The 20,373-nt window shown below is 40.8% G+C and overlaps 2 protein-coding genes across 2 annotated transcripts in view; one reads left to right on the top strand and one right to left on the bottom strand.

Moving 5' to 3' along the window:
* The window catches only part of LOC138958778 (cadherin-87A-like), a 100,216-nt gene extending 99,287 nt beyond the window's left edge, over nucleotides 1-929 (bottom strand). Inside the window, exons 1-2 of the mRNA XM_070330070.1 lie at nucleotides 786-929; nucleotides 284-339 (exon numbers count right to left, since the gene is read on the bottom strand). Coding sequence (XP_070186171.1) covers nucleotides 284-317 — 34 coding nt within the window. The 5' untranslated portion in view covers nucleotides 318-339; nucleotides 786-929. The remainder of the gene's footprint in view (nucleotides 1-283; nucleotides 340-785) is intronic.
* A 377-nt stretch (nucleotides 930-1,306) lies between these two features.
* The window catches only part of LOC138958775 (cadherin-87A-like), a 91,106-nt gene continuing 72,039 nt past the window's right edge, over nucleotides 1,307-20,373 (top strand). Inside the window, exons 1-5 of the mRNA XM_070330058.1 lie at nucleotides 1,307-1,424; nucleotides 8,616-8,687; nucleotides 9,538-9,621; nucleotides 10,786-10,934; nucleotides 13,066-13,113. Of these exons, the coding sequence (XP_070186159.1) occupies nucleotides 1,418-1,424; nucleotides 8,616-8,687; nucleotides 9,538-9,621; nucleotides 10,786-10,934; nucleotides 13,066-13,113 (360 nt within the window). The 5' untranslated portion in view covers nucleotides 1,307-1,417. The remainder of the gene's footprint in view (nucleotides 1,425-8,615; nucleotides 8,688-9,537; nucleotides 9,622-10,785; nucleotides 10,935-13,065; nucleotides 13,114-20,373) is intronic.

Raw genomic sequence — 20,373 nt, 5'->3', positions numbered from 1 at the left:
GGTTGAAAAATGAGGGCGTGACAGTGCCGCCTCAACTTTCACGAAAAGCCGGATATGACGTCATCAAAGACATTTATCAAAAAAATGAAAAAAACGTTCGGGGATTTCATACCCAGGAACTCTCATGTCAAATTTCATAAAGATCGGTCCAGTAGTTTAGTCTGAATCGCTCTACACACACACACAGACACACGCACATACACCACGACCCTCGTTTCGATTCCCCCTCGATGTTAAAATATTTAGTCAAAACTTGACTAAATATAAAAACACAATTACAAACCACAGAGCACTGCAATGCTGACGACAAACAGCATTCTCTGTCGTCTCTGCTATGACCTGAATGAGACACAAAAACAGGAGAAATATATCATATACTGTTACAACTAACAAACACTTACTCACAGTCACAGTCACAGAACAAAAATCTTTCTATTTGTTTGATTCTGTATAACACAGAAATTTCACTCTACCTAGTGGTACTTAAGAAATAATAATCACAAAATAACATAATGCTAGCAAATTACCGATTACCGATATTGCCATTTTTAAATCGAATGTGCAACTACAACTTAATTAGTACAAGTCTGCAGGTACCAAAGACAAAGTACAGTTGAGACCTGCAAGTACTGCATTCGCGTTTTCAACCAGTTAATATCGCTGCATGGACTTCAACTAGAAGTAAGAGGCAATTTCGGTGTCTGCTCAAAACAAATAATAATTACACTGAAACTCTGGTTGGAGTCAAAAGAACTAAAATACATCACTTCTACGGTGCTGAGTACCTGGCAAAAGTTACTGTCAGTCCGAAAGATAGGTTCCAGAACAAGCTCCAAGACAAATCACAACATTAACAGTAAACACAGCTTCCCACCCTTCAGCACACCCATTCCTACTTGGGCAGGACCGGATAACGATCCTTTGGAACCACCGTCCCATACCGGTCCAGCAAGTCACAAAAATAGAACTGGCATTGTGCTACTTTCGTTCACACTACCCGCCATCTTTGACGAACACCAACTACAAACTCTACATCGGGACACAAACAAACTAAGAATTCAATAGCAATATATAAAAATCAAACAATTACTGTACAAACGGCATATAACTAAAGTTTCTTCATCAATGTATAAACATAGAAGCAAATATGCGCCTAAATAGAGTGACTAATTGCAACTTTTAAACCCCGTATAATACTTGTTTCGGTAAACAATTCCGATCATACATTTTAAAAACTCACAGACAATATGGCCGCCCCCATTGTGGCAGACAACAACTTGTCCAACCGGTTTGGTAGAATGTTTGTAACTAAATTTAGCATGACCAGTAAAGCATGCTCTTTCCATTCAGTGTGTTTGGAACTGAGATTTCGAAGGGTGTGTAATAGGTTTCTGCAACACCGGCAGGGGTGGTGGACATGCAGGGTATGTTGCATTTATTTATTCTGACTTTTCTGTTGACCATTTCCTCCCAATTTTAAGGCATTCTGACAATGACAATGACAATGACAATGACAATTCTTTATTTTACGAGTGTAACAGAATAAGCATTGGTGTACTTTTTTGCATTTGGCCCTCGCCCTAAAGAGGGACTAAATATACTATAATAACTACTACTACATATACTTACATAATTAGTAAAACAGTATAAGTTTATGTACATAAGTGCATTATATGAAACATTGTAGTTTATAAATGTTCATGACAAGGTGCAAAGAAAAAATTTGCAAGTCAATTAGAGTCAGAATACTATGCAATAGTACATCAACTCTGCAAGACAATGAATATTATGCAGAACATCATAATTTCGTGAACAAAACAATAAATCAAAAGTGAGTGACCGTGTCCCAAAGGACATAACAATCAAGAATATACTATTTTCATTAAATGGGATATATATTTGTTTTTGAAAGAATCTGTGCTGGTAGCTTCCCGTAAGGCATTCGGAAGAGCGTTCCAGAGACGGCCACCTGAATAAACTAGACTAGACTTAAATAAGTCTATCCTAGGAAGAGGAGTGTTAAATTTCATAAGGTGGTGTGAATTCTTCAAAGAGAACTTTGAACAAATGGTTTGGGGTAGAGTTTCGGATATGATTTTATGCATAAAGATTCCTTTGTTAAAAAGCAGTCTTGACTTTAGAGGTAAGATCCCTAAATGTATGTAGTCTAACTCTGTGAGGGTAGTGTGCTTTAGTAATACTACTTTTAGCGCTCTTTTATGTAATCTGCTGAGTGGTTTTAAGGAATTTTCACTTGCGGAGTCCCATAGAGTGGATGCGTAATCAATAACAGATTGAATATGAGCAATGAAGAATAACTTTCTGGTTTGGCAGTTCAGGAAGTGTTTAATTCTAGATAAGAGATACACTTTCTTAGACACCACTTTACTAAGTTGCTCTATGTGGGTTGACCAAGACAAGTTGTTATCGATATTAACACCCAGCAGTTTGTGATGGTCGACTTTTTCCACTATTTCACCATCTATCATTAAAGCAGGACCAGCTGAACAAATATTCTGGCGTTTTTGTCTTGTTGTTATGACCATATATTTGGTTTTCTTTGGGTTAAGAGACATATGGTTTAGTTCAGTCCACTCTGTCAACTGGTTTAAACTCCTTTGAAGTGATTCTGATAAGCGAGTTACATTTGTGTTGCTGGAGTGAATTGTGGTGTCATCTGCAAAAAGTTCACATACATTTTGAATATGTAGGGGGAGGTCATTAATGTATATAGAGAAGAGGAGGGGTCCTAAAACCGATCCTTGTGGTACACCGTATTTTACTTCTTGCATGCTCGACGCCGAGGCGTTTGTTAGTACAGTCTGTTGTCTGCCGGTGAGAAATGAACTAATAAGTTTGACAGTTTCGATTCCGACGCCATACAATGCAAATTTTCTCAGTAATAACGTGTGATCAATAACGTCAAAGGCTTTAGCAAAATCAACAAAAATGGCACCACAGAATTCATTGTCGTTTATTTTCTCCAGCCATTGATCAACAAGAGAAACTAAGGCAGTATGGCAGGAATGGTTAGCTCTAAAACCCGATTGTTTAGGGTGAAGTAAATTGTTTTGGTTAAGATGCATTAGAATATGTTTGTTAATGTGTTTTTCAAGTGGTTTTGATAAAACAGACAATATTGAAATTGGCCTATAGTTTGATGGGTCTTTTTTATCACCTGATTTAAACAGAGGAATGACTTTAGCCTGTTTCAGGGCGACTGGGAAATAATTTTTGTCTAAACAAAGATTATAAAGGTAAGTGAGTGTTTCAGAAATTACAGGGGCTGACAATTTAAGAATCCTACCATCGAGGCCGTCGATTCCCCGGGAGCCTGTTTGCTTAAGGTGTGTAAGTGCGTAAAAAACTTCAGGTACTGTAAGTAGAGGAATATTCGCCTGACTTGAAACTTGTTTCGACTCACAATATTCTTCTAACACTTTCAAATTGTTCAAATTGGATTTGTCATTTGTAATAATTTTTTCAGCTATTTTAGAAAAATGCGTGTTTAAATCATCAGGGGATATGTCCTTAACACAACTTGAATGACTGGCAATCGTTTTATTTGTAAGTTCATTTATTGCTTTCCATATATTCTTTGAATTTTGCTTTGATGACGCTAGGTCATGAAAGTACTTAATTTTTTTTGTTCGTTTAAGTGAGTTTACTTTATTTCTCTGTTCTCTATACTCTGCTTCCTTGCCAACTGATTTTAAGAAATCACGATGGCCAATAGCATCTTGTAATTCAGTATCAAACCATTTAGGTTTTACTATTTGCTTGACTCTCTTAATTCTCCACGGGGCATGTTTATCGTATATTTCTGTAAAGACATTTATCCAGTGTGTTATTGCATCATCAGGACCCGTATAATTATAAACATCAGAGAGAGAAGAATTACTTAAGTCTACAAGAAAAGCGTTCTCGTTAAATTTAGTAAAGGAGCGGTACTTTACTGTCTTGTGACCAACTTTGGGGATTTTTACACCCTTTCTTGACCACGTGAGACAAACAGGAAAATGATCACTACAGCCGCTGGTTGGAACACAAACTTCTGCAACGTTACGGGTGTTAGAAACATAGACATGATCTATCAAAGTGCTTGTAGATGCAGTAACCCTAGTAGGGGTGTTCACGACTTGTTTGAGATCATAAAGGTTGAACATATCTAACCATGGTTTATTTTGTTTTAATAAATCAATGTTAAAATCTCCTAAGAGAATGGTTTCTTTTGATTCTAACAAAGCAGCATCTAACATATATGTGAACATTTGTCCGTCCAGTTTACACGTTCTGCTGGATTTCTATAGCAGAAACCAATAAGCATTGGAGGTGCCTTTTTTAATTTGACCTCGATCCAGACGGATTCCACAAACTGTTCTAAATGTGTTAAACGTGTGTAGGTCAATGATTCACTTATATACACGAGCAATCCAGTTTCTTTACATTGTTGGGGGTTTCTGCGTACAACACTGTAACCTGGAACACAAACCTCAGAATCCGAAATAGTGTCAGATAGTCTTGATTCTGTAAACCCCATAACATGAAAATGTGTTCCTGAGTTTAAAAGCATGGTGGAAACTTCGTGTAATTTATTAATTGCATGGTTGATATTAAGGTGTCCAATACGAAGACCCTCTTTTGTGGGCCATGAGGTAGAAGAATTACTCATGATAAATCTCAAAACAGTGTTTTCACGTTTTAAGAAGAAAAGAAAAAAAAAAGAAAAAAAAGAAAATCAAAATTACTTTAAAACAGCAAAAGTAATCAATAATCGATAAGGAGAAAATATTGAATTATACTATACACAGATACACACAGAGATGCGACCAATGGAGTTTAACACTTGGTGTCAAACTCAAACGAAAGACAAAACAAAGAGAGAAAAAAAGCTACACTACTTTACACAAAGAGAAATAAGTAGACTTAAGAGTAACAAGAATTAACCAGAGCAGATTAACTCAAATTCAACGAGTAAAATGACCCGACAGTGAATAACTGAAACACCAGTAGTCACGTTAATGACACGCGAAGATGAATGACGAGAATGGAGGGCTTTCACACAGTCCCAACTTGATAATAGCGGACACAGTATCAGATCAGAATCATCAGTAACTGATTCAACTCTGAGCGTTTTTTGGCTTCACAAAATGTATCGACACAATCATCAGTTGTAATAGAGTTCTGATTCTCAAGAGTGCAAGGAAAGCTTAATTAAGAATATTCACAGATTCACTTGCATAATTGCCTTTAAGCATACGCTGTAGACCTAAAAGAATAATCAGAACTTACACTAGTTACAGTTAAGTTGTTCAGTTAGAGTTCGGTGGCAGAAAAAGAGTAAACAGTAAGACAGATACAATTTCAAGCTTTAGTTTACAAGGAAACGAATCATCCTCAGTCAGACTTTGATTCCAAAATATGTGAGCCTGTTTGTGTCTTTGGACTGCTGCCCATCTCTCAGTGAACAAATGTTAAATTAAATTTATATTATTATATATTATTTGTATCATATGCTGCATATCAGTAATACATCTTTTCATGGGTATATTTCACACAGATGATAAAAGCACGGAATGATAAGGTTAAGGGTAATCTTGAACTTTAGCGTGTTAAATTCATAGCTCAGAATTCAGAGGCATTTAACTTTAAGTCTCCAAATTTGTACAACCTGCACTTGTAATCATAACAAGTCATTTTAGATCCCTTTTAAGTTACGGAATGAACTCCAATGAACTGTGCGAATGCATTTCGTTTACATGGGTCGGCGGGGATGTAGCTCAGTCGGTAGCGTGCTGGATTTGTATCCAATTGGCCGCTGTCAGCGTGAGTTCGTCCCCACGTTCGGCGAGAGATTTATTTTTCAGAGTCATCTTTGTGTGCAGACTCTCCTTGGTGTCCGAACATCCCTGTGTGTACACGCAAGCACAAGACCAAGTGCGCACGAAAAAGATCCTGTAATCCATGTCAGAGTTCGGTGGGTTATAGAAACACGAAAATACCCAGCATGCTTCCTCCGAAAACGGCGTATGGCTGCCTAAATGGCGGGGTAAAAAACGGTCATACACGTGAAATTCCACTCGTGCAAAAAACACGAGTGTACGTGGGAGTTTCAGCCCACGAACGCAGAAGAAGAAGAAGAAGAAGTTTACATGGGTCAAAGAAGGAATTATCCGTGTGAGCGAACAAGGGAGACAACTCTTTTGTGTAAATGATGTCCCATGGTTGACAACGTACGCCATTTTCGGTGCATTTTCGTCGATTGAACAACCAAATTAATTAATTACGCTCAAGTTTGAAGCTCAATCCGTCAATTAATTTCACGACAAATGTTCTTTGGCTTGCTTACTAATACTAACAGCTTACATAGACTTGTATCAAAAATAAGTAAAGAATGTCACTGGATTCTGAGCTATGAATTTAACACGCTAAAGTTCAAGATTACCAGTGAGGTTAAGATATTGTATGGGTTATTCTCCAGAGTACATGCATGTTACTTGTATACTGTACATGTATGCATTTTCAGTTCCACTTCCAGCCCTTTCATAGTTTCAAATGGAAACTAGAATATTTTCTGTTTATTTGATACAGTAATACTCGAGTTACATAATGATACAGACATGCAACAACAAAACATAGGGTATATTTTTGTCTTCCTTTTTTACAATTAGTACATTTTGACTAAATGTTTGATATATATTATTTATTCCGCCCTCTGCTTCTTTACCTCTGTAAACTTGTAGAGCTAGTTATTTTTCGATAATGACCCAGCAACCAAACAAATAACGAGCCAGCAACAGCCTGAATCCTCGATAGTGCAATGGGTTGAGAAGCTGTTCTGTTTCAGTACTACTTTTGCGACTGAAAAGTTCCGAACGCTCTATACGTACGAAGTATACATCTCTGGAGCAAACAATACAAACATACCGCATTTAAATTAACAACTACAGGCCTGAACACATGAATCTCCATATACAATCTACGAGTTCGGTTGTTTTCTGAATCTAGATCTGCCGTGCACAAACGTTCATCACAAGCAAATTCCCAAGGCAAGTAACTCATACTTTGTCTAGCGACAAGAGTAGTTCCCCTTCTTTTCACTCAGTTTCTTCGACAACACTGACTGCAATCCGACGGTCAGTTTTCAACAATATTTCATTTTATAAACAGATCACACGCAACCAAATGCACACATCTCATCAATTTAAACAACATAAAGCGGTTTCATACACTATTTTCCCCAGAAAACTGAACTTCATACAGTAATTAACGTTGGAACACGGGTGCAAAAGTTTGTCTGCTAGTCCCATTTGACGAAAGAACATTATCCTAAGCGATACTAAAACATAAACAGAACACACAATATCTGCCTTTACCGCCACAGCAGAATAACAGCATATATATCTGTGTACTTGATTTTAGTCCAAAACAGGGAAACTGAAAAGAAGTGTTAACAGAATGGAATGATTTTCACGGAACTATACAACCGCGCATTAATCGATCGTCTGCGCAGGTTGACTGGTTGAGTGATTCGGATTCGATCAAACTTTCGCACAAAAACTCCTGTTTTCTTTGAATAACTGAAGAAAGGAGGAATAAAGAGGTTACACACCTCGTCTCAGTGATTATTAAAAATAATGGTCTCAGTTCGCGGTCATGAAAAAGCTCGCTGAAGCTCGCATTTTTCATGATCCGCCAACTTCGACCATTATTTTTAATAATCACTGATACTCGGCATGTAACCTCTACAAATCCGCCTATAGGGCGACCATTGTAAAAAGGGGTTTTATGGCTACCAGTGCTATATCCGTTGATTTTAAAGCAATATTAACTAAATGTAATTGCATTTGCTAAGTGACCTACACCCAACAGTCATGAATTGACTGTGAAAATCAGTCAAGACTAAGATATAGGTGTTTAACATCGTCGCCTTAATGATGATGATATGTTTACACTCAGTTAAAAAAAATATTTGTATAAGTATCGTGGTTGTCTAAAGACCCTTTTTTGCAAAGGACGGCCTAAGTCTCAAATTCATTTATTCAATGTTGTGCTCAAACGGTAAATCCCAACTCCATGCGATTTACAAGCAAAATACATTAGGCACTGTCTCCTCGATAGCGCATGGGGTGATTGTTGTCAGGCCAATGGAATTGGAGAAAAGACGCCAAAACTTAGGTTGGTCGCCCTAAATCGAAAGTGTTGTAAAATGGGGGCTTTAGAGCGACATTTGGTCGACCTAAGTCGGCTTAAGATTTATATATATTTTATGTGAATGGCTCATCAATTGGCTCATGTGGCGTACAATTCAAAATATATATAATGACATTTTTGGGGGTTATACGTGTAGTAATGAGATGGGTAAGAATCGATCCAGGACAGTTTTGATTGCCTTAAATCCAGGCTCACTTAAGTTATTTAATGTACTTGAATGTTCAACGTCAAGTAATCTTAATGATATGGATGCCTGTTTAGGCTGTGATAAACATGTAAGGTTTTACTTGTTACTAATGCTTAAAGTTAAAGGAAAGGTATACATGTTGTTGATGGATGCATGGTTAGAGAGATGATTAAATGCTTTCACTGTGTACTCAATAAATAAACTCTTCACGCAGGTAACGTCACCATCAAGATGTTGTTGCCAGCACTGCTGTGTTTGCTGGCAGCACAGTTCCACTGTACACAATGTAAGTTATTTGTGTTATGGCCATATCAATACATTACACAATTAGCTGTTGAGCTATCCGTTATCTGTCTGTAGAATTGTCCTAAAATCTATAGATCTAGGTATGCAAATCTATTGAAAGATATACTGGGATGTTAGTATGTTTTGTTTTATTCGGCAAATGTGCCCAAAGTGCTATGAAAAAGCTAGGCAGTTTTTTTTTTAAATTTTTAAGGCACTGACACTGTGGTTACTTTTCTCCCATATTTTAAAAAAGTTCAGCAGCTCTGCCAAAATGCCTGCAAAGTTTTTGGCGATTTGAAGTAAGTTTAGGTGTTTTACGCTGACTGCCAACACAAAACATCAGAGTACAATGCAAATTACCTCTGTAAGCAGGCTGAAATGTAAGCTCTCTCTCTCTGTCTCTCTCTTTCTCTCTGTCTCTCTCTTTTTTTTCATGAATAAAAGCATGTTTACATTGCTTATTGAAGTTATTCTGTTAGTGTTACCCTTGATAAATAAAGTTCAGTTCAATTCTCTCTCTCTCTCTCTCTCTCTCTCTCTCTCTCTCTCTCTCTCTCTCTCTCTCTCTCTCTCTCTCTCTCTCTCTCTCTCTCTCTCTCTCTCTCTCTCTCTCTCTCTCTCTCTCTCTCTCTCTCTCTCTCTCTCCCCCTTTATGCTTTTACTCTCTTTCTCTATAATCCTTGTGTCTATTATAAAGCTTCATGGCAAAATAAAAATGTTAGGTTTACCTTGACTTCAATCAAAATGTTATGTAATTTAGTCCTGCTTCAGTGAATGTGAATGCCTTAGTCTAATTTAGTATTCTTATATTTACAATATGTATCATTTATTTCGTTTTTTTTTGGCAGCACAAAGGACATCCCGAAAACCTGTTTTTGTGGATACCGATGACATCAAAGAAGGAAGGAGGATAAGTGAAGACACACCAACAGGTATGTTATCATTTCCATGTGCAGCAATCAAATTCCAAATTGGTACTTTTGTGCGTTATAATACATTCATTTTTCTTGGTGTACGTTGTAGCACTAACAGTGGGCAATTTAAGTTTTTGTGTGTATTTGCAATGTCAAAAACAAAAGAAATCTACTCACCGTGACAAAGACAGCACACATGTCAAATTGTAAATGCTTTTAAAGGCTTCTCCATGAAAAACAGAGGAACTGTGAAACAAAACAAAAACAAAGCCTGCAAAAAGAGCAGTGCTACCTGCAGTAAATGAACAATATAAGATGTTTGGTGGCTTGTTGAGTCACGGCTGACCAGCTTTTTTGTTGGTCCTCAGGGGAGCATATCGTCTTCTGTTTCATCTTTATCGGCTCAGGCTGAAGGCCGAGGTTGATAAAGAATAAAACAGAAGGCGATATATATGCTCCCTGAGGACCAACAAAATAATGCTGGAATGACAGCAAATAAGCCACCAAAGATGATTTTTGTCATTATTTTGGAAGAGCAAAAGTAAGCACAAAAATTGTCAAGGATCCCTCTTCTGAACGTAATTTTTACAATGCAATTCTGGGCCCCAAAGCGCAAAAGAAGTTTGAGCTTTTTATCCAGTCTAAAATGTACAGAGCTGCTACCATATTTGCAATTTTAAGTAAGTTTTTGGGTTTTTTCTCAGAATGTTCATTGTGCATTTTGCAATTGCAGAGATGAGTTGCAAATTGACCATGAGTCACCGCAGTAATTGTCAACATTCATGACTGGGTCTTTGAGAGTGAATATTTACAATCATTGTCTTCACAAACACGAATCCAAAGCTGCAATGGTGCCACACATCAACTAAACAGCCTGATTAGCTTTTAATTTGAAAATCCACGTTTCACTTAAACCTCAAACCCATTCACCATCTTGAACAGTGTTTTTTGTTACCCAGCTGGCTATGAATAAAAACTCTTAAAAATGATGACAAGGGATTTAATTGTCCCCCACCTTGATCCATCTTCTCCTCAACAACTTGAGTATATATAATTTTTATGAATTTTTAAGTCTCACACATGAAGAGTATACATGTGTATATTTGTTATAATTTTCTTTTGTATTGAGAGAAATTAACGCATTTTATGTGGAACCTGTGTAAAAATTGTGTATGTCCACAGGTACGGTGATAGCCACAGTGAGCGCTGAAGACCCTGATGGAGGCCCAATAACTTACTCGCTTGATGAAGGAGCTGCAAGTGTCTTGGAAATTGATCCTAACTCTGGTCAGATCAAGATCAAAGCTCAGCTGGATTTTGAAAGAAATCCTGTAAGTTGAGTGCATGTGTGTGTACATGTATATAAACTGTCTATAAAACTGTATGTATCGATTGAACACTGAATTTCCCTTCTTTGAGCCATGTGATGTCAGAGGCCGACAAAACTTCATATTTAGGCGGCCAGCCGAGACTACAAAATAGTCAGTGCATGTTTGTGTGCGTTCAGTCATAAAAACTGAAAGAAATTCTAACCAGAATTGATCGATACATAAATGTTATTTGTATTTTTGACCCACTCCCACAAAAGGATAACGAAGTATCATTTTTGACATTTCGACTTTTTGGTATCACTTGAAAGTGAAGATAAACAGCTTTCAGATGGTCTTTACTACAAGTGTCTATTATTTAGCATTGATGAGATATAGCGATTTAAAGGTTGCTCAAACTCAAGCGGCCATTTTGAGAAAAGAAGGTGTGAAGGTCACAGGTGTAAATTTGCAAAAAATCCCAAGCAACAGGTTTTAGTTTAACTTCTAAAGCTTAAAGTGACTGATAATGATTACATGTAAACTTTTCTTCAATATGCATCACAAAAAATTAAAATGAAATTTGTTTTAAGTTAAAAAAAAAGTGAAGAAAGAAACAATTATTTGAGGGTTAAAAGGGTGCTTATTTTGCATCCGCAGTGCAATAAAACCTCATTTTTATTGACTCACATGCGAAGCAAAAGTGAGTCTATGTACTCACCCGAGTCGTCCGTCCGTCCGTCCTCCCCGTCCGTCCGGCCGTCCGGAAAACTTTAACGTTGGATATTTCTTGGACACTATTCAGTCTATCAGTACCAAATTTGGCAAGATGGTGTATGATGACAAGGCCCCAAAAAACATACATAGCATCTTGACCTTGCTTCAAGGTCAAGGTCGCAGGGGCCATAAATGTTGCCTAAAAAACAGCTATTTTTCACATTTTTCCCATTTTCTCTGAAGTTTTTGAGATTCAATACCTCACCTATATATGATATATAGGGCAAAGTAAGCCCCATCTTTTGATACCAGTTTGGTTTACCTTGCTTCAAGGTCAAGGTCACAGGAGCTCTTCAAAGTTGGATTGTATACATATTTTGAAGTGACCTTGACCCTGAACTATGGAAGATAACTGTTTCAAACTTAAAAATTATGTGGGGCACATGTTATGCTTTCATCATGAGACACATTTGGTCACATATGATCAAGATCAAGGTCACTTTGACCCTTATGAAATGTGACCAAAATAAGGTAGTGAACCACTAAAAGTGACCATATCTCATGGTAGAAAGAGCCAATAAGCACCATTGTACTTCCTATGTCTTGAATTAACAGCTTTGTGTTGCATGACCTTGGATGACCTTGACCTTGGGTCAAGGTCACATGTATTTTGGTAGGAAAAATGTGTAAAGCATGTGAGTTGTATGGGCTTTGCCCTTCTTGTTATATTTGCAAAGCGAATCTGAATTGATATTTACAGAATAGATATAATACATTTGGTAGAGTGCAGAGATGCAAACATCTTAAAATCCAAAATGTTGGCCATGGCTCAGGTTTATTGCTGTTATGTCTGTTCGGCCACAGCGACTTTGTTATCCTTTTGTTGGAGCCGGTCACATTTTTTACCAAAATGTGAAATTTTACACTGATCTCGACGGTCATTGTTCACCTCGACCGCTAGCGCAGTCTCGGAGGAACACTGACTGTCTCGATCTGTGTGAAATGTCATATTTTGGTCAAAAATACAAATAACGTATAATGTCTGCACGCCAAAATCAAAGTGACCACATGATATATTATTTAATTGCTACTACACCATGACTATACATGTAGACAAACCTCTGTATAAACCATGATTGGACAGTAATTAAAAGTTGCATTGTATTGTATGTCAGTATTTGCATGTGTATGTTTGTGTGTGTGAAATTTCATATACACACGCACACACACACAAAGTCATACACACACAGTGACCCTTGCGACAGCTGCTACACATTATCTCTTACGATTTTGTCAGGACTATTGGTGTGGCAGCGGTACAGAAAGTCCCTTCTTCTTTCAGCATGAATGTGTAGTGATAATCAATTTATACCTTAGAGTGAAAATGCTGTAAGTTTTATTGTTTTGTGTTGAAGATATTCTGTTGCTTTTGTTGCAGACTTTGACCATTACTGTTATTGCGAAGGACATTGATGGTGATACCAGGGTAAGTTTTGATTTAGTGTTATCTGGTTGAAATAGGACTGGAGGTGATGATAAAGGAAACAGAAGTAACTGAATTTCTAACTTCAAGCATAAGTTTGGCTCCCTTCTCAAGCCGATAATCAATATCAACTTTATATATCCTGAGGTGTGTTTGAAAGAGCTCGGTGGTAATGGGCAGACTATTTTGAAGTCCTTATCATTTATTTATTTTATGAAAAAGACCTGTGTCTGTGAAGCAACTTTGATAGAGATTCTTAACTGTCATTAAATTACATATTAAATTACATATCTTACCCAACTCACATATAGCAATTAACTCTAGTTCAGTGCTGGTAACGCTGTACGCATCCCCTTGGTAACAAGGGAAGCCCCTCTAAAAAAAGAGTGACCAATACCCATAAGGCCATATTAATACATACTTCCGACTTCCGTATGCGCGCGCATACGCCGCCATATGCATCATTCCATACTCAGCGAGCAGTGGGACTGGTCGTGTTTTTGTACGCTCTGGCTGTGTTCAGCCATCTGTCACTTCGTCTACGGACTTGGTCACTTACCTCTTGGTATCTTCTTGCTTGTCTTATCGTCTCTTCATGTTGAGGTGAGATCTTTCTGTTTTTTGCTTGTGTTTGTGGGCGTTTTTGACCTTAAATTGAACTTGTGAAATTTTCTTGTTTACAAAATTTTTCGTGAGTTGTTTTTGGTCATGGCGGTTAACGCCAAGAAGCGGCAGTTGTCTAAACGAGTAACTGCTGGTTCTCCGCCGATAAAGTAAACACCTGGGAAAGCAAAGGCTTCCGGACAGGCTTGTGTTTCGGTTCATGTACTGTCTTTGCAAAATTATCGATGTTTTGGTCGTCATGCCTCCTTCTCCGTTTTTGACGGCTAAACCTTTAGACAAGGTTTCTCCTGTGGATAAGCCCGCTTAGGCTTCCTTAGTTTATGTGTTTCCCGGTCGTGCGTCTGCGGACGTGGCGACATTGTTGCTCTCTTTAAGTTCACAGGTTTCTTCCTTGGCGGGGGAGATCGCTTCCACGCGGGCGGAGATGCGTTCGCTTCCGGTGTGACGGGGGTTTCGTCTCTTGCCAACGTTCGCCTGCGCCGTTTGCTACTGTGTCTCAGGCTGATGTTCATGCGGAATGGGATGATGGGACCACGCCTTCGCTTGTGGCCTGTGTTCCGGTTCCCGGTGGTTCACACCAGTTTAAAGGTATGTTTTCTACCCAAGTACCCGGGTTCTCCGGGGAAAGGGTAGAGCGTCTCCAAGAGAAAGTAACTCCGGGCTCTGGCTTTGTGGGTGAAAGTTCCGAAGCTGAGGCTGGCTCTGACTGCATTGGCAGCAGGTCGGTGGCGGTTAGGAACCTTGGAGAGCGAACGGAAGATTTGCGCAACCAACCGCTTCTTTAGATTGTGGTACGGGTGTGCGTCTTTCGCTTCCGCCCGGGGGGCAGGAAGAGAACAGTATAGCTGGCTCTTTGTTTGACTATGGGAGTCAAGCAGGGGGTTAGCTTCTGGATGGCACGGGAGTGCCTGACGGCTGTTCAGAAGACGGTGCTTCCGCGGAGGTGGTTGCACTGAATTCAAATTGCCGTTTAGGCTGTCAAGTGCAGTGGCACTGGGGGCTTAAGCGGCTTCAAGGTACAATAGGATCTTCTGGTGCATGTTTAGGCATCCGGTTGGTTCTGATTTTTGCCAATCCATGGCCGATTTTGCTAACGCTTTTTCGGCTGTGGCTTCCGGTTACAGGATGGCATAGCCTTCTGCCGTTAACACTGTGGTGTTGGTAGTTGGCGCTCATCAGTCTTCGGCTTTCGGTTCCGTTGTTGCGGTTCCTCTGCTGTTACTCAGGCTGAATCCACTTCCTTTTCCAGGCTTTCAGCTGGTATGAGGCAGGTGGATGGAATATCCTTTCGGAGTTCCGGCTTTTGGGAAATTTGTTCCGAACCTTTCCCTTTTGGCAAGTGTTGCTTTTTCGGGATTGGTTCCGGTTCTCATCCTTTTGTAGATGGTTGGAATACCACTGTACAGGTTGATGAGGATTTGGAAGACTAAGCTTCTGGGGCAGATGGAGACGCCTCTTTGTTGACTTTCAGCGAAGCTGCCATCTTTGTTTACATGGATGGCAGAGGTTACTACGCGCTTTTTCCCTGTAGGGTTAGCGGTAGCATTGTCATCTGCCTTTTCTCCTCCATCTTTTTTGGCGTGTCTTGCTCCTTCTTAGGATCAATTTGCGAACTCAATCGATGCTTTTCCCCCATCTCTGCCTTTGTTGGCATCTCAGGGGGAAGCTCATACTTCAGCTTTGCCGCGTTTTGCGCATTTTCAGCTGACCTGAGCCTTTTTTAGGGAATCTTAGAACGTTATGTTCTTGGATTCTCTGTTGGGGTCGTTTGGACTGTGAAATTTGTTTTTTTCACAATTGAGGCTCCTTTGTTACCACTTCCTTTGTGGGCAACGCTCGGCTTAGCTCCTGCGGTGGCGGGGCTTTAGCTTGCGTCATCTGCTCAAGCAGCGCGTCACGCGCTGATCGCTTTCCGTAGGCTTCGGTTTACTCCAAGCTTAAGAACGTAGTTTATTCGTTTGCTTTTTCTACGGAACCGCCACCGGGTTCCCCGGAATTGGCGAACATCCGTCTGGATGTTAATAGCAAGGAGTGACTGTCTCTCTGTCAGAACAAGGATCTCCTGGCTATGTTTCATTATGGCCGCACTCCTTTACATTTACCGCTTTTTAACAAATCTTGTTTCTGCGCTCTCTCGTGCGCGGTTACGTCCTATCTGGATATTTTTGTGTTCCGTCAGGACGCGGATATGAGGGATGTAGCTTTGCTTTTAGCCTGGGTGTAGGTCTCTTTCAAAAAGGTTTGTTCTTTTGGCGAGACTTTAATCTCTTCTTTTCTTGAAGGTTCCTCTTTGTGGGTTCGCTTCTATGCACAGGGATTCTTCTCTATCTTAAAAGCTCACTGCAGAAGGAAAGCGCACGGCAGGCCTTGGCTTTTTATTGTTTTCAAATAAAGGCTTCGGGCTCGCCGTTCTCGACTTTATCTTTTGTCTCCTTACCCTCGCGTTCGTGGCAGGGTTCTGTGTCTAATAGCCACCTTTCTTCCCCCTGAGGCAAGTTAGCGGTGGGTGTTGGTATAGGCACACAAAAGCACGCTTTCTTTCACACTTGTGGCAGTTATGTCAACTGGAAGTTAGTTCTCGGCATCACTCTTCTTTCGCCTTTGTGTTTAACACAGCGGCTGGGGGGGATTAGGTTTCCCTCTTTGTGGGGGGAGACACGGGTGCCTCCCTTTTGGTTCTCTTTCATGGTTCGTTTGGTATTTCAGAGCTTCAGGGTTCTGATCTTTTTTCTAGTCTTACGTTTGTTGTGCCGTGTTTGGATCTCTTGGAGATTGTGCAAGCGGCCCTTGATAGAAGTTCTTTACTCCAGGTGTAACTGGGAGTGCAGGGCTGGAGCACGTTAGATGTCTAAGGCTTCTCAGCTTTTATAGGACCCTTTGTGGTCTGTTGGGTGTTAAGCAATAGAACAAAGGGTTGGAACATGTGTTGTTTCAAGCAGACAACTCCACAGGGGGCTTTTCTCATCAAGAAAAGGGGGTCTCTCACTCCCTATCGCTTCCTCACGGAACATGAGAGGGTTTGGTGGTTTTACCATCACGAGATCTTTTTAGCAGCGAAGTACCTTCATGAGAGTCTCTATGACTGGGCGGACTCTCTAAGTCTGTCGGCCAAATGGCCACTTGGAGCAGACTCTCTTTGACCACGTGTTTTTGTTCCTTAGGGGGAATGGGAGAAATTTCTAATAATGAGTTTTTGCCTTTTGGTACTATCGCCTTTTGCTTATCTTCGTCGCCCGACTGCCGGGCATGGAAATTTTTACTCTTGTTTTACTTTGAGCGGCCTGCCGGTCGCACAATTTGGGCCCGTTCTTTTTGGGTTGCCAGACCTCGTTAGGCTGGCAAGAGGGCTCCGGTTTTGCTCACACTCGTTTCTCACGGGTGTCTACTGTAGGATACTTTTTTGAGTTGCTCGGGCTCTTCTGCCCGTCAACTCTGGACTGGTACTTGTCTTGTTGTCTGGCTTGGAACAGATGGCTTATGTTTTAACGGATAGAACTCCTCTTCTCTCGGTACAATGAAGGTGGCGAGCCACCTATTTTGGTTTTCCGTTCTTTTTCTCCCACGTCTTTGTTTAAGACTTTATGTGTTATCAGTTTCACTGAGACAGCTCGGTGCTAATTTTTCTCTTGGTGGCTTTATAACCAGCAAGTTTAAGAGGGCCTACTTTAGGCTTGCTGAAAGCTGATCTTCAGTCCTTTCTTGGACTTTGCTCCTAGTTTTAGGGTTTTTGTGATTGGATTCTTTGACTCTTTTACTTAACTAGCCTTGCTGATCAACACGGAAATCGGGCATGCTTACTCGGGTAGCTTCTGTGAGAAGTGGGAGTAAGTGTTTTTTCTGCTAATTTTGCTATAGACAGATTTTCGGAGAAAGACTGATCTATGGCACTTAGGTTTCTTTTGGGTTTTCTGGCATATAAGCGGAATCTGGAGTTACCAACTTTGATTCACCGTTCAAATCTTAATCACTATTTTGGCTCCCCTAGAGCCATATTTAGCCTTTTGGTCTGTTCGAGTTTTGAAGATTTTTTCTGACTTGCACGGATTGCTTGTGATCATTAAATCTGAGGGGTCTTGTTCTTATCTTTCTGCTTCGTCGCCCTTTAACCTTGAACGGTTATATACGACGTTAAACACTGATTAATTTATATAAAGGAAGAAAGAATGTCTTTCAACTTTGGTAGGGGTTATGACTTGTTGAGGTCAACCTTGCCTATATGGACTGCCACAGTGTTCAGGTATGCCTTCAAGTGGTGGCAGTAGACAGGGGGGGGGGGGGGGGGGCAGTCAGTCAGTCCTCCCCCTTCGAACAGCACGGACTTTATATTCCTTTCTTGAGCATTTTTATGGCTCTTGGAGATTCTGATGTACATTTTTGTACGGTTATAGCCCTCCACAGTTTTCCGTTAAGGACTCTGCACACTAGATCGGAATCTCAGGAACTTCTTTTTATCTCACTAGTTATGGTGCGCTCTAAAGACATCTCGAGAGTAGTGTTAGCCAATTGGGTCTCCACCATAGTTAGACAGGTTTATGTATGGTGGCAGAGTCAGTCAGGGGATGTCAGGGCAGTTTTGCCCTTTACTACAGCTAGGCCTCACGGGGCAAGAGATTGGGCTTCCACTCTAGCTGTTCTTCGATTTGGTCTCCTGGCAGAACTGTGTTCTTGAGTCGGCTTGCTGGCTTTATTGAAAGGTTTTTCATTGGTGTTTATCTCAGAGATGCCTATGCATTGAGATAGGATGTGTTTCTGGGTTACCTGCCCTGTTAGCGGCAGGACAGATTCTCAATTCCTGATTGGGTTAAGTGCCCTCCACCTATAGTAGCAATCTGCTATATGTGAGTTGGGTAAGATATGTAATTTAATTAAAAATTTTAGTAATAAATTTTCATTTGATTAATATACTTACCCAACTCACATCGTTTATTCCCTCCCGCCTCCCCGCTGTGGGGGGTGGATTTCTAAAAAAGGGGAGTGAGTTGGGCTTCGTTTGGAATGATGCATATGGCGGCGTATGCGCGCGCATACGGAAGTCGGAAGTATGTATTAATATGGCCTTATGGGTATTGGTCACTCTTTTTTTAGAGGGGCTTCCCTTGTTACCAAGGGGATGCGTACAGCGTTACCAGCACTGAACTAGAGTTAATTGCTATATGTGAGTTGGGTAAGTATATTAATCAAATGAAAATTTATTACTAAAATTTTTAATTACGCCAAATCTCATAAATAGCATTTTACTTCAGTTGAGTGCTAAAACGTTGGCCACGCTTCCCTGGTAACACTAAGGGAAGCCACTCCCCCCAAAAAACATCACATAACCATGGTCACCAGACCATGTGATCTATGAGGGTAAGCTCCCCTTGAAGCCACGTGACACGCGGCCGCCATATTGCTTCACACTTCTCTTCCAACGCCTGAGCTGCTCAGACGTACTTGGACTCACGCTCCGGGCTTTTGTTGCCCTTTTCAACCTTGGTTGGTTGAATTTTCCCTGGTTTCTCTTCGTCCTTACTCACGGGTGAGATCTTTCCTGCTTTCGTTTCTAGGCTAGGGAAATTTCGGTTTTAGAAGTTGTATTTCTAGAACTTTTCCGGTGGTCAACATGTCTGTTTAAGACGCAAGAAGCGCAGCTCTACGCACGTGGAGCTTGTTTCACCTTCTAAGCGGTCGGCGAAGAAACCTTTACCTAGCCTTCTGTGCAAGTTGTTGACCCAGCCACTTCGGCTACATTTAACGTAGTCATTGATTCGCTACTGTTTTACTGGTGGTTTCTCCACCTCCTGAACTTAACAGTATTTCTGCTAGCAACGCTCCTTTAGACAAAGAGCAGGTGTTAGAAAATTTTTCAGACTTTTGCATGTCAGTTTATGGACATTTTTGTGGAGGAAAGGCGAGCTGCCAGTTTCCTTTCTTCCAAACTTCCCTCTAGGGTTGTCGGTGTTGAGTCGTTGTGACGTATGTGACTTCCTTCTGCCACTGTTTCGTCGGCCGACGTTCTAGATGGTTCTTGGACTTCCGGTCTTGACAAGTTGCTGTTTCCGTGCAAGGACCTGTCTTCCGGTTTCCCTAACCGACAAGGTATGACTGGTCGAGCACAAGTAGCCAGCTGCCGTTCCGCGGCAGTGGGTGGTGAACGTGACTCTCAAGTGCGTCCAACAGCGGGAACTTCCTTCCGTCTCGAGGGCGTTACTTGTGCCATCCCACAGGGAGTGCGTCGTGATCGTGAAATTCCTCACGTTTCGCGGCTGCACAGGCATCTTCTCTTCCGCTTGCGGAACATGAAGACGGCAGTGACCAGATGTCGGAGAGGCTTACACTTCTGGTGGACGCCCTCACTCTTTTCCGGTTACCGTTGACAGTGACGCTTGCCGTACTGGACACGGTTTCCTGCCGGAAGACTGCGCTGCCGCGCAGGATGCTTCTTCGGTTTACAGAAATGCTACTTCCATTCCGGACGAAGAGGAAAGTTTCCGGTTTCCGGCGTGCGTCGAGATCGTGAACTGTATCACGTTTCTTCGATTGCACAGGCATCTTTACTTTCGCTTGCGGAACATGTAGACGGCATTGACCAGATGTATGAGAGGCTTACACTTCCGGTGGACGCCCTCACTCTTTTCCGGTTACTGTTGACAGTGACGC

This window comes from Littorina saxatilis, linkage group LG2 (genome assembly GCF_037325665.1).
Source record: "Littorina saxatilis isolate snail1 linkage group LG2, US_GU_Lsax_2.0, whole genome shotgun sequence".
NCBI lineage: Eukaryota > Metazoa > Mollusca > Gastropoda > Littorinimorpha > Littorinidae > Littorina > Littorina saxatilis.
Note: the sequence above shows the minus strand (reverse complement) of the source record. Positions and strands in the feature narration are given on the sequence as shown.